The 14,428-nt window shown below is 42.3% G+C and overlaps 1 protein-coding gene across 1 annotated transcript in view; it reads right to left on the bottom strand.

The window, feature by feature from the left end:
- Positions 1-4,392: 4,392 nt before the first annotated feature.
- Positions 4,393-14,428, bottom strand: part of UBE2D2 (ubiquitin conjugating enzyme E2 D2) — a 67,918-nt gene continuing 57,882 nt past the window's right edge. Inside the window, exons 6-7 of the mRNA XM_054488930.2 lie at positions 8,662-8,755; positions 4,393-5,330 (exon numbers count right to left, since the gene is read on the bottom strand). Coding sequence (XP_054344905.1) covers positions 5,285-5,330; positions 8,662-8,755 — 140 coding nt within the window. The 3' untranslated portion in view covers positions 4,393-5,284. The remainder of the gene's footprint in view (positions 5,331-8,661; positions 8,756-14,428) is intronic.

Genomic DNA, 14,428 nt, shown 5'->3' with positions numbered 1-14,428 from the left:
CTCCTTGCATCCTTAGAAGTTGGGAAAGGAACATGGTACATTCACCAAGGCTGCTGCTGCTCTTTCCTGTACAGCAGTCACAGGAGGCCTGGGCTGGACACTCAATGGCCTCTTCTTGGCTTTTCCAAATGGGATCAACCATTTGCTTTCAGAGTACAATGTTGGGCAATCAGGCTCCTCAGCTCTGGAAAAAACCATTCTACCAATAACAACTTACACAGGACGTTAAGAACACACACACACACAAACCACCACTCAATCAAGGAAAACTATTAAGCTGCTGTCTTGGCACTAAGGTATTCATATAGTTTTACATCTGCTAAGAGGCAGATTACACTGTGTCTCTGATCAGATAAAGATCCACAAATAATTTAATTTAATGAAAAGTGACTGCTCATCACAAAAATGTCTGCCTTTGCCTTACCCAGACCAGGAGTAGACATAGAAAGAGCAAAGCTGGTTGGTGACTGTATTACACATTCAGCCAGAGGACAAAGGCCTTAAAGGCTTACTTAGTCCTAACCATTGAGCTTTTCTCCTTACATTGACTAAGGTAAAATATGCCAACAATGAAGGAATTGCTTCATGAATAGTAACCTTGACAAATGTGATCCCATCTCATTTCCCTATTTCTAAGCCCATCTGAGAAACTGGTCTGGAAATATTGAGGGGCCTGAATATCAACCACTTATACCAGTCCTGACTAAAAAAGGTTATAGTGCCAGGGAAACACTTAAAGAAGGCTTTTGTGGGGTGGAGAAAGCCAGTTTTCATCTAAGTGCATGCACAATATAAAAGAAAATAGGCTGGGCGAGGTGGCTCATGCCTGTAATCCCAGCACTTTGGGAGGCTGAGGTGGGCGGACTGCTTGAGCTCAGGAGTGTGAGGCTGCAGTGAGCCATGTTTGCACCACTGCATTCTAGCCTGGGCAAAAAAGTGAGACCCTGTCTCAAAAAAAAAAAAGGAAAGAGAGAAAGAAAAAGAGAAAGAGAAGGAAGGAAAGAAAAAAAGGAAAGTGGGGAAGGAGGGAGGGAGGGAGGCAGACAGGCAGGCAGGCAAAGGGCGGGGGAAGGGAGGGAAAGGAAGAGAAAGAAAGGGAAAGGAAAGGAAGAAAAGGAAAATAGAAGGGACTAGCTCCAGGAGTGCCCCAAAGGAAGTCTATTTCCTCTTGCTGGATGTATAGTGCAAACAGTTTGCTACCTTCAGTTATTTTCATATTAAAAATCTGCTTTCTTGGCTGGGTGTGGTGGCTCATGCCTGTAATCCCAGCACTTTGGGAGGCCAAGGTGGGCAGATCACCTGAGGTCAAGAGTTCAAGACCAGCCTGAACAACATGGTGAAACCGTCTCTACTAAAAATACAAAAATTAGCCAGGTGTGGGTGGCATGCGCCTATAATCTCAGCTACTCAGGAGGCTGAGGCAGGAAAATCACTTAAACTTGGGAGGTGGAGGTTGCAGTAAGCCAAGATGGCACCACTACACTCCAACCTGGGCGACAGTGAGACTCTGTCTCCAAACAACAACAACAACGAAAAACAAACCTGCTTTCTCCTGCCTAACATCACTCACCAAAATAACCCATCACTTGAAATAGTGTTTCATAAAGGGAAAATGAGGAAATCAAAAGGAGATGGATTCCTAACACTAGTTACAGTTTTCTGTAGGAGTAATAAAAATGCTTACTCCTGATTTGGAAGGAAGGAAAAGAAAGAAAGATGTGTTTATAATCCTGAAGACCTAGGAATGAGAAGAGAGTTTTTTTTTTTTTTTTTTTTTTTAAGACTGAGTTTCGCTCTTGTTGCCCAGGCTGGAGTGCAATAGCGCGATCTTGGCTCACCACAACCTCCGCGTCCCGGATTCAAGCGATTCTCCTGCCTCGGCCTCCTGAGTAGCTGGGATTACAGACGTGCCCCCATGCCTGGCTAATTTTGTGTTTTTAGTAGAAACGAGGTTTCTCCATGTTGGTCAGGCTGGTCTTGAACTCCTGACCTCAGGTGATCCGCCCGCCTTGGCCTCCCAAAATGCTGGGATTACAGGCATGAGCCACAGGGCCCAGCTGAGAGTTCTCCTCTTCAAAACTTACCCCGGGTAGTTAAGGGGTGCCATACAGCACACAGAGACAAAGCCAGAGTTTCACCTTAATTACAGACAAGGGACAGTTTATAGGCATTCCAGCCATAATTTAGAAATAATCCACTTCTCCTGACAAGCTACCCAGGTCTCAAAATAACTTGTTGAAACAAAGAGGAATGATTCAGAAAGCAGAGTATTTCAGCAGTTGAAAATGGAAAAAGAATGCCTCTATTGCTAGGTTAGTGTAGAGAAAGGGTCTCTCTGACAACTACCTTTTCCTTCTCTTCACCGACCTTCCTAACTTCTCTCTCCCCACCCCTACCGCCCTCCTTCCAAGTCTCTGTACTAGTCAAAGTGCATAAACTCGCAGGACAATGCTACCTTTGACTACTGATTCGCCAATAGCAAAGCATGTAAATATCTGAAGTGACTTCGTTTTACCAAAAGACACTGCCCCAGCTTTAACTTGACAAAGTACTTTAGACTATTAAGAAGCAAACAAAAGGAAACCATACACTTGACGTTCTCCTATAACTTTTCCAAGATAATCAAGGTTGCTACAGACTGGATTTTACACACAACAAAGTCATAGAAACTTCTGTGAAGAGCAATGTGGTCCAGATGAAAACCACCCTGAGGGACTTTTTTTTTTTTTTTTTTTTTTGGTGAGTGGGAAAGGTGGCTTCCCTCACTGGGCTTTCATTCTGGCCAGGCACATATACACAGATTGGACCAAAGAAGTTTCATACTCAAATGGGCAAGACCAAACCCCATTCAAGGGCCTAATGTTGTTTGTGACCATCCAAACCCCTTCATTTGGCACCTGCACACCTGGAGGATGGCTTTTATTTGGCACTTAAAAATACTTAAGAACACTCTTGTGAAAATATCCATATTATGATCTAATAAATGGTAATAAGCTGGCTGCTCTCTAAGATGACAGGCAAATACAGAATGAGCTTTCAGGATCTGTGCAACTGACCCACGGTCAACAGTATATAGTTAATAGCAAGCCAATAATTGATGGAAGGCTGGGTATGGTGGCTCATGTCTGTAGTCCCAGCACTTTGGGAGGTTGAGACAAGAGGATCACTTGAGCCCAGGAGTTCAGGACCAGCTTGGGCAACATAGTGAGACTCCTGTCTCTAAAAAAAATTTAAAAATTAGCCAGGTGTGGTGGCATGTGCCATAAGTCCCAGCAACTTGGGAGGTTGAGACAGGGGGATTGTTTGAGCCTAGAAGGTTGAGGCTGCAGTGAGCTGTGCTGTCATGACTCTGACTGCACTCCAGCTTAGGCAACAGAATGAGACCCTGTCCCTCTCTTAAAAAAAAAAAAAAAAAGATGAATTCCAACTTGCCCATAATACTGAGAATACAGGGTGATTTTAGGCTTAAGCTAAATTCTAACTCCTTTCCCCACAACTGTTAACAGTTAAGCCTTTTCTGCAAAGTCAAGGATGCTAATAAGAGATGCTTGAAATGCTTATAAGAGAACTGTAAGAGGTTTTGTTTTTATCACACAAGTTCCAAGGTGGAGGAGCAGTGACAGTGAGAGATAAGACAAGGTGAACAAGTTTAAAACCAAAAGCAGTGGACATTTATTCCTTAATTTTTGTGCAAGAGTGTAAAGATGCATTTGAAAGAACCTGATGGCTAGAGCATCAGCCATGGCTTTCAGGTTGGCCTAGTTTACAATTAGGAAAAGAAGTGGGAAAAAAAGGTAACTTGCCTAGTTCACACGAATGATGTTTCTGGCAAACACAGTTGTTTACAAGTTTCAAGCTATATTTTACTAGAGTCAAGGGAAGACTTCAAAAAGCCACATACAGTACAATTTAAAATTGTATGAACATCCTGCAAATGTTAGTGCAAAGTAATTATGTAGACTCTCCAAACAAGACTGTGCTCTTGTTTCCCAGGTTTGGTCAATGTTGCTCTTTTATAATTACAATCACAGAGGCTTAACTTACCAAATAGCAATGCCTCTGTGTTTTATGTCCTATGTACCAAGGGAATGTCACAAGATTTTGATGAAATGCAGCTTAGTTTCATTAATAAAGCAAATTTCTTATTGAATTTAACAATCAGGTTCCTGGAATGCTGCATGTGTTAAGTTTCATGGAAATGCTCTTAAGCTTATGCCTCTAACTTGTTCAATAAAATTACTCTTAAGATATCCTTTTTACAATGTAACTGGAATTGTTTCATGATCTTAAAATGTAACCAGTATAAATGAACATTTCAGAAGTGGGAGAAAATCCACCACTAATCTCAGCTAGACAAACTTCTTAAAAATCAAAAAGCCTATTCACACAAAATTATATGTAATGACTGTAGTAACCAGTTTATTACACAGATTAATCATTCTTGAACGTACAAGCTCCAGAGGAGCAATTGGGTCTTTAAATATACACAAGTATTTCCATCAAATGAATTTTCACCCTTACATCCAAATAGACCTAAGCGGTTAAAAACATAAGAAAAATAAGAGCTATTAGCTATGTATTAACTGAGAAACCACATACAAACCAAAGAATATGGAGGAGAGAAAGAAGGGCTGAAAGGCCAAAGGTTGAAGGGGTAGGGAGATGTAAAAGAGTTGGGAACAAAGCCCATCACACTTGATGTACTAATAGCTCCAATCCATTTAAATGTTGACCAGTTAAACTTAGACCTTAAAATGCAGGATGTGGATAGAGTTTAATCTGGTTGGTCATAACTTTCACCTAAGACGTAGCTCCTTCGGAATAAAATGAATACAGACACAGCTTCATGTTCTTCACCTTGCTTTTCATAACTGTTTTGAGTTTAAATGGATTCCACTTAAAAATAATCTCCTATAGGTGAGTGGAGCCTTTTCTTTCCCATCCAAGCACACACCATACCCACCACCCCCCCTCACACCTTGCTGTTATCCAAATTTAAGTCAATAAGAAAAGCTTTTAGTCTCACACCTAGGTAATGCCTGTAGAACTGGCTTGTCACACACACACTTCTCTGCTAGGAGGCAATGTTGGTACAGAAGTACAGTATTTCTAGTTTGTTGTTCGAAGTATGTACAACACGCAGCACTGCTGTATCAGGTAAACATGTGCACAGGGGAAGATGAGGCGTGGGCTCATAGAAAGCAGTCAAATGGAAATCAAAAGGACTTTCTCTTTCAGAGTTCCCCTATCTTTATTTGTAGAGGTTATCCAATAATTTCTTTAATTACATCGCATACTTCTGAGTCCATTCCCGAGCTATTCTGTTGTACCTGTACACACAAAGAGAAGCTTGGCTTAACATAGGTGTGGAGTCAGTAAGCAACAGATTCCATTCATTATCCCATCAAGTAACTTGAAGAGAGTAGCTTATAGGACATTCAACGAAAGGCCCCTTTCTATCCCAAATTTCTGATAAGCATTAATTCAATGATAATGGGAAGGAGCTGTAAAATGTGAAAGTCTCCTTTAATTGCTACTTACAGAGGGTTCTGATTAAATTTTAGTATTTGTTGGCATATACCTTATTCTATACTTGATTGGCCTATTTCTACAAAAGATGTCAACTCAATTCATTTATTTAAAGTACTTGAAACTGTATGATTGTACATTACATAGTTCTTGAACTCATATACTAATAATGATTAAACCGACAGAAGGCTGGGCGTGGTGGCTCACACCTGTAATCCCAGCACTTTGGGAGGCTGAGTCAGGTGGATCACTTGAGCCCAGGAGTTTGAGACCAGCCTGGGCAACATGATAAAACCTTGTCTCTACAAAAAATACAAAAATTAGCAGGGTGTGGTGGCGCATGCCTATAGTCCCAGCTACTCAGGAGGCTGAGGTGGGAAGATCGTTTGAGCTCAGGAGGCAGAGGCTGCAGTGAGCTGAGATTGCAATACTGTACTACAGCGTGGGTGACAGAGTGAGGCTCTGTCTCAAAAAAAAAAGGGGGAAAAAAAACCAAACTTTCCTTTCATCTCAATAAAACAACTGGTTCTGGTAGAACTAATTTCAACAATTCGGTTGACAAAATGAATGGGTTTATTGCTTCAGAAGAACATTCAAATAAAGTAAGCAGAGCAAATGATTCTATAATTCTCCTATTAAAAAAGGGGTGCTAGGCCGGGTATGGTGGCTCACGCCTATAATCCCAGCACTTTGGGAGGCTGGGGCAGCTGATCACTTGAGGTCAGGAGTTCCAGACCACCCTGGCCAACATGGCAAAATCCCGTCTCTACTGAAAACACAAAAATTAGCCAGGCATGGTGGTGTGCGCCTGTAATCCCAGCTACTCAGGAGGCTGAGGCACAAGAATCACTTGAGCGTGGGAGGCAGAGGTTGCAGTGAGCCAAGATTGTGCCACTGCATTCCACCTGGGCAATGGAGCAAGACTCTGTCTCAAAAAAAAAAAAAAAAAAAAAAATTAGCTGGATGTGATGGCATCTGCCTGTGGTCCCAGCTACTTGGGAAGCTCAGATGGGAGGACTACTTGAGCCTGGGAGGTTGAGGTTACAGTGAACTGTGATTGTGCCACTGCATTCCAGTCTGGGCAACAGAGCAAGACCCTGCCTCAAAAAAAAAAAAAAAGGGGGGTGGGGGTGGGTATGCTGGCCTCGGGGTGGGGGTGGGTATGCTGGCCTCGCATGGTAACTCATGCCTATAACAACAGCACTTTGGGAGGCTGAGGCAGGAGGCCTGCTTGAGGCCAGGAATTAGAGACCAGCCTGTGCAACATAGTGAGATCCTGTCTCTACAAAACAAAAAACAAAAAACAAAAAACAAAAAAAACAAATTAGCCAGGTGTAGTGGCGTGTACTAGCAGTCCCAGCTACTGGGGAGGCTGGAAAGGTGTAGTGGCATGTACTAGCAGTCCCAGCTACTGGGGAAGCTGGGGTGGGAGGATCACTTGAGCCCATGAGTTTGACACTGCAGTGAGCCACGATTGTGCCACTGTACTCCAGTCTGGGCTGAAGAACAAGACCCTGTCTCTGGAAAAAAAAAAGTGGGGGGTTAGAGGGTGGGGGCAGTGCAGTTTGGGAAAGTTCTGTTCAAGAGTGTTCAACATTACTCCATGATGACTTGGGAAATGACTTCTGGTAAGCATTCAGACCCACAATTCTAAATATCGGACAAAACAGTTCTCTAATCAAAAAATTTTGAGAATAAATTCACAAATAGGAAAAAGCAAGAACCAACTACTGTAAGAATACCCCATTCCCAGTGTTACCTCCATTAAAAACAAAAACGTATCTATGCCTCTCTAATCCATTAGAACTCAAGTTGGAGATGGGAGTCTTGCTCTGTCGCCCAGGCTGAAGTGCAGTGGTGCAATTTCAGCTCACCGCAACCTGCACGTCCTGAGTTTAAGCAATTATCTCAGCCTCTCGAGTAGCTGGGATTACAGGTGCCTGCCACCATGCCTGGCTAATTTTTGTATTTTTAGTAGAGACGGGGTTTCACCCTGTTGGCCAGGCTGGTCTCAAACTCCTGACCTTGTGATCCGCCCACCTCAGCCTCCCAAAGTGCCGGGGTTACAGGCGTGAGCCACCGTGCCCGGCCCTAAAAAAACTATCCACCCTCTCCTATTTAGTTCCTCTTATAACTTTACTGAATAGTACATAAAACAACAGATGTTATCAGTGCTGGGCATGGTGGGCCTGCTTATAATCCTAGCTACTCCAGAGGCTGAGGTAGGGAGTTTGAGACCAACCCAGGCAACACAGCAAGACTCCATCTCAAAAGAATAAAAGAAAAAATGCTACTAGAACACTTTTAGTTACTATCTCTTTTGATATCTTGACCACTGTTCAATAATTCGTAGTATAATTCTAAAATACCCAAATTCTACATCAAGTTTTGTTTTTAAAAGAAATTTGGGGCTTTCATGTCTAATGGCATTTATTTACTTTCTTCCTTTAGATTATGTCAAATGGTAGAAAATGAATTCTCTTTTCCCATTAATTGACAAATACCTATGGCAGGCAAATGGGCACTTGATGAAAAATGCTTTATATATCAAAAGCCAAGCATAAGGCATTAAGCTGTTGAAAAACATACCATAGGAAAGTTTTTGTATGGGTGCGGTGGCTCACACCTGTAATTCCAGCACTTTGGGAGGCCTAGGCAGGCCGATCATTTGAGGTCAGGAGTTCGAAACCAGCCTGGCCAACATGGTGAAAGTCTCTACTAAAACTACAAAAAAAATGAACCTGGCGTGGTGGCCTACGCCTGTAATCCCATCTACTCAGGAGGCTGAGGCATAAGAATCACTTGAACCCAGGAGGCGGAGGTTGCAGTGAGCCAAGATTGCACCACTGCACTCCAGCCTGGGTGACAGAGTAAGACCCTGTCTCAAAAACAAAAACAAAAACAAAAAATTTTTGTAGACAAGAGGAGTCACATGAAACAATCAGGGATAAGACTGGCATCATCTACTTATAGTAATACTCAATGCATATATTCCTCTTTTCTAGCCCCAGGGGAGTATATTAGGACTCCACTTTAAATATCTGGCCCATATTCAGCCCTTAAACAAGAAAGATTTGTGACAAACATCTCCATCCCACCACAGATAACTTTCCATCTTGAGGCCATACTTACTTTTCTCTATCTGTTTTGTAGATCCGAGCAATCTCAGGCACTAAAGGATCATCTGGATTGGGATCACACAACAGAGAACAGATGGACAAGAGTACTAGAATGAAAAAAATCATATAAATTAGTAGAGGATAAAAGCAAAGGGTTGAGAGAAACATGAAACGCCAAAACATGAGAAAATTCTAAGAATTTATACTGTAATGCCTAGCAGCTTTGTAAGTTTTACTTAACTTTATATTAACAGTAACCAACAAGGATTATTATTATTATTATTATTATTATTTTTTTTTTTAGCAGAGTTGAGGTTTCACCATGTTGGCCAGGCTGGTCTCGAACTCCTGACTTCAGGTGATCCACCCACCTCGGCCTCCCAAAGTCCTGGGATTACAGGCTTGAGCCACCGTGCCTGGCCTAATTTTTGTATTTTTAGTACAGACGGGGTTTCGCCATGTTGGTCAGGCTGGTCTTGAACTCCTGACCTCGTGATTCACCCGCCTCGGCCTCCCGAAGTGCTGGGATTACAAGCGTAAGCCACCACACCCGGCAAATAGTTATTTTTTATTTTTTATTTTTTGAGACAGAGTCTGGCTCTGTTGCCCAGACTGGAGTGCAGTGGTGCGGTCTAGGCTCACTGCAAGCTCCGCCTCCCAGGTTCACGCCATTCTCCTGCCTCAGCTTCCTGAGTAGCTGGGACTACAGGCGCCCGCCACCACGCCCGGCTAATTTTTTATATTTTTTTTTAGTAGAGACGGGGTTTCACCGTGTTAGCCAGGATGGTCTTGATCTCCTGACCTCATGATCTGCCCACCTTGGCCTCCCAAAGTGCTGGGATTACAGGCGTGAGCCACCACACCCAGCCTACCAACAAGGATTTTAAGAAGCTTAAACAGACTTCAGGTTAGGTGATTAAAAAATAAAAATGAAGGCTGGCTGCAGTGGCTCACGCCTGTAATCCCAGCACTTTGGGAGGCGGAGGCGGGTGGATCACGAGATCAAGAGACTGAGACCATCCTGGCCAACATGGTAAAACCCATCTCTACTAAAAATACAAAAATTAGCTGGGCGTGGTGGTGCGTGCCTGTAGTCCCAGCTACTCGGGAGGCTGAGGCCGGAGAATCGCTTGAACCTGGGAGGTGGAGTTTGCAGTGAGCTGAGATTGTAGTATTGCACTCCAGCCTGGGCGACAGAGCAAAAATCCATCTCCAAAAAATAATAAATTATAATAAAAATAAAAAATAAAATAAAATAAAACAAATAGCAGAAAATTAATGTTAAATGACATCTTGGTCTCCAAGATACAAATATAAGCCCCTTTGTGCAAAGTCTCACAACAATCCCATGATGTAAGAAGAGTTGATATGACTGTCTTTATGCCTGAACTCCTAAGGGAGCTGGCCCAGACAGGTGCAGTGACGTGTTCAATGTCCCTGGCTAGTAATTAGAATAGAATTAGAACTTTGTCTAAATCCTAGACCAAGAACATTTTTCAGATCCCATAAAGTTCAATTTTTTAGAAGCCCATATTCAAGGATAAATGGCTTTCAAAATTCCAAAGACAGGCCAAGTGCAATGGCTCACTCCTGTAATCATAGCACTTTGGGAGGCCACAGCAGAAGGATCGCTTCAGGCCAGGAGTCTGAGACCAGCTTAGGCAACAGAGTGAGATTCTGTCTCTACAAAAAATAAAAATATTAGCTGGATGTGGTGGCACACTCCTATGGTCCCAGCTACTCAGGAGGCTGAGGTGGGAGGATCACTTACGCCCAAGAGGTTAAGGCTATATTGAGCTGTGTTCACACCACTGCACTCCAACCTGGGTGACAGAGTGAGACCCTGTCTCAAAAAGAAAAAAAGACAGCCACACTACTGAATATTCTTAGCAAAAATGACAACCATAAAATCCAACAATCACTGTTTTCAAGTGGCAGGCACCACATTCAGACAATTGTTTTGTTTAATTTTCAGTTGAAAACAATTCAGTCTAAATCAAGAACATAAATGCAAACACTTGCCCCTAAATGGGGATGGTCATACACTCATTACAGAGAATACAACATACTTCTATGAATGTCTCAAATTCTCTTCAGTGACAATTTAGAATCTCATCTAAGCCATTTCCTTGGTGACAACCTGGGATGTAGCAGACAAATCTCAATAGTGTAATTTCCTTTGTTCAAATCTGTCATTAACTTATGTTTTAAAACATTTATTTATTTATTTATTTATTTAGAGACAGGGTCTCATTCTGTCGCCCAGGTTGGAGTGCAGTGGCACGATCTTGGCTCACTGCAGCCTAAACCTCCTGGGCTCAAGTCATCCTCCCACCTCACTCTCCAGGTAAGACTACAGGTGAGTGCCACCACGGCTAGCTAATTTTCTTTGTATTTTTTGTAGAGGTTGGGTTTTGCCATGTTGGCCAGGCTAGTCTTGATCTCCTAGGCTCAAGTGATCCACCTGCCTCGGCCTCCCAAAGTGCTGGCATTACAGGTGTGAACTACCACACCTGGCCATATCTATCATTAACTTATGCATTTCTTATTGAATGCAAAGGGGGCATAAAGTCACCGATTACATTAAGTTCAGTAGCCTCTGACATAAGGAAATAAATTTAAATCCTTCTATACTAATGCTAATAGAGCTCAGCCATCTTTCTTTTCTCTGATGTTCTGTACCAAGAGATAATAACTCTCAGCCCACTTTACTCCCAACACATAAATTCAGCAGGGAAAGGATTCGCTCATATTCCTACCAAATCTACCCTATAGAGATCAAGGCCTTCTGAGAAGTAAAGAAAAAGTTGGCATGTCCTATTCAGTTTGGTAACAAAAATGCTATTTCCTTGCCTTAAGAGTATATGAAAAGTTTTTTTAAAAAATCAGGAGAGATGTTTTCTGACTCTTCATTCCTGTTACCCACAATTCTGGCAGCTGGCATTCCAAAAACATTTTCCTATTGTCAGGTGTCATCACCTGAAGCCCTCTTCAAGCACAGAACATTCTAACATCAATTAGGAAAGACTTCATGTATTTCCTGGAAATGACAACAGGGAAGTCAGAAATTTTTTAATGTTCCTTTAACTTATTCTTCTAAATATTCTAATAAGTCAACTTTAAAGGACAGGTTTTAAAAAAAGGGCTTTTCTTTCTTTCCAGGAAAGGAAAGTAGAGTACTGGCTATCTGGACCTTGTGAAAAGATTTTTAGTACACTACTTAGCTTCTTGATTTCATGAAAAATTCACTTTGGTTTATAATATACTGATATGGTTTGGATCTGTGTCCCCACACAAATCTCATGGTCAACTGCAATCCCCAACGTTGGAGGTGGGGCCTGGTGGGAGGCGACTGGATTATGGGGGTGCATCCTTCATGAATGGTTTGGCATCACCCCTTTGGTGCTGTTCTTGTGATAGAGTTCTCATGAGATCTGGCTGTTTAACAGTGTGTGGCACCTCCCCCATCTCTCTCTTGGTCCTGCTACTGCCATGTGAGACAGGTGGCTCCCCCTTTGCCTTCTGCCATGAGTAAAAGCTCCCGAGGACCCGCAGAAGCAGATGCTGCCATGCTTTCTGTATAACCCACAGAACTGTGAGCCAATTAAACCTTTTTTTTTTTTTTTTGAGACAGGAGTTTCACTCTTGTTGCCCAGGCTGGAGTGCAATGGCGCCATCCCAGCTTCCTGTAACCTCCGCCTCCTGGGTTCAAGCGATTCTCCCGCCTCAGCCTCCCAAGTAGCTGGGATTACAGGCATGCACCACCAAGCCAGGCTAATTTTTGTATTTTTGGTAGAGATGGGGTTTCTCCATGTTGGTCAGGCTGGTCTCAAACTCCCGACCTCAGTGATCTGCCCATCTCGGCCTCCCAAACTGCTGGGATTACAAGCGTGAGCCACCACACCTGGCAAACCCCTTTTCTTTATAAATTATCCAGTCTCAGGTATTTCTTTATAGCAGTGCAAGAATGGACTGATACATATACTATACCTTCTTCTGTAAAGACAGTAACTCTTATTTCTATAACCTGTATAGTCTCTTCACTGAACTTTTACCTATATATATTCTTCTTCATCAGTATTACTTTTTTTTTTTTTTTTGAGACAGACTCTTGCGCTATTGCCCAGGCTGGAGCACAGTGGTGTGATGTTGGCTCACTGCAACCTCTGCCTCCCAGGTTCAAGCGATTCTTGTGCCTCAGCCTCCCGAGTAGTTGGGACTATAGACACACACCACACTGCCCAGCTAATTTTTGTATTATTGGTAGAAATGGGGTTTCACTATGTTGGCCAGGCTGTTCTTAAACTCTTGACCTCAAGTGATCCACCTTCCTTGGCCTCTCAAAGTGGATTACAGTCATGAGCCACTGTGCCTGGCCAGTATTACTCATTTTCACTAGTGTTACAACAATAGTTACTTTCACCTCTAAAAACATATAATCAAATGGCTTTATGGCACACTTATCTGCTTCCCTTCAGTTTTTTTCAGTGTTTTTGTTTTTGTTTTTTAAATATTTAGGTCCCCATCATGGACCTTCAAAGTAGAGGGACTACTGGGTCAAAATTTCTGTCCTTGAAGACAGACTATATGTTAAAGGAATAATATATACAGGATTAAGGCATTTCATAGAACTACTTGCCCATACATTCAATTTACAAAAAGGGACTCATTAAAACCTTAAACCTGAGACAGTTAATACAATCAAATTCAACAAAATGGCACTGCAATTATTTTAAAGGACAGCTATCCAGATAGAGAGAACCTAACAAATCAGACTTGTAACAGTCCTTATCATTTAGAATAGCTGAAAAAAAATCAATGCTAGGCAAGAGAAGGGGAAGAACAAAAAGAGATATGGCAATAATTTCAGCTATCTTGTGTCTCCAACACCTCACCCCACCAAACACACACCTCTCACATAATTCCACTTATCTTGGTCCCATTACTAGATTTACATCTCTATTGCTATTTGGTGAAGGAAGTGCAACCAATGGGACCCTCACCAGGCCAGGCACAGGTCCACAAACACTTTTCTCAAGTAGCTCTTGAATTGTAAGGGGGCCTACCAAAAGAAAAGGGGACACTTCTCTAAAAAACTATTTCATTACAACTTTTAAAAAATGTGGTTCTCTGGCATCCTGTTTTTATTTCTGCCTAGGACTCCAAAAATTTTAAATTAATGCCTCAGAGTTTTTTGCTTTAAAAAATTAATTTGTGGCCAGGAGCGGTGGCTCACACCTGTAATCCCAGCACTTTGGGAGGCTGAGGTGGGCTGATCACCTGAGGTTGGGAGTTCGAGACCAGCCTGACCAACATGGAGAAACTCCGTCTCTACTAAAAATACAAAATTATCTGGGCGTGGTGGCACATGCCCTATAATCCCAGCTGCTCAGAAGGCTGAGGCAGGAGAATGGCTTGAACCCAGGAGGTGGAGGTTGTGGTGAGGCGAGATTGCACCACTGCACTCCAGCCTGGGCAACAAGAGTGAAATTCCTTCTCAAAAAAAAAAGAAAAAAATTTTTTTTAAGATTGAGTCTTGACATCCAAGTGATAATATGACAAATACCCAACACTTTTGACAACTGTGCCTTTATCCCAGTTTTTGGAGTACTTACAAGGAACCAGTTAACTGTCCGTTTTTGCTTCTTTAATCTTCGTAACAATAATGAAATATTTATTATTGTTCCTTTTCTACGGATGAAAAAACTGAGGAATACAGGGGCCAATGTGTCTTTAGTCTCATTTAATAAGAGGTGGATCTGAGATCTGAACACAGGCAA

The sequence above is a fragment of the Pongo pygmaeus genome, chromosome 4, assembly GCF_028885625.2.
Source record: "Pongo pygmaeus isolate AG05252 chromosome 4, NHGRI_mPonPyg2-v2.0_pri, whole genome shotgun sequence".
Taxonomy (NCBI): domain Eukaryota; kingdom Metazoa; phylum Chordata; class Mammalia; order Primates; family Hominidae; genus Pongo; species Pongo pygmaeus.
This window is presented reverse-complemented; position numbering and strand designations above follow the sequence as displayed.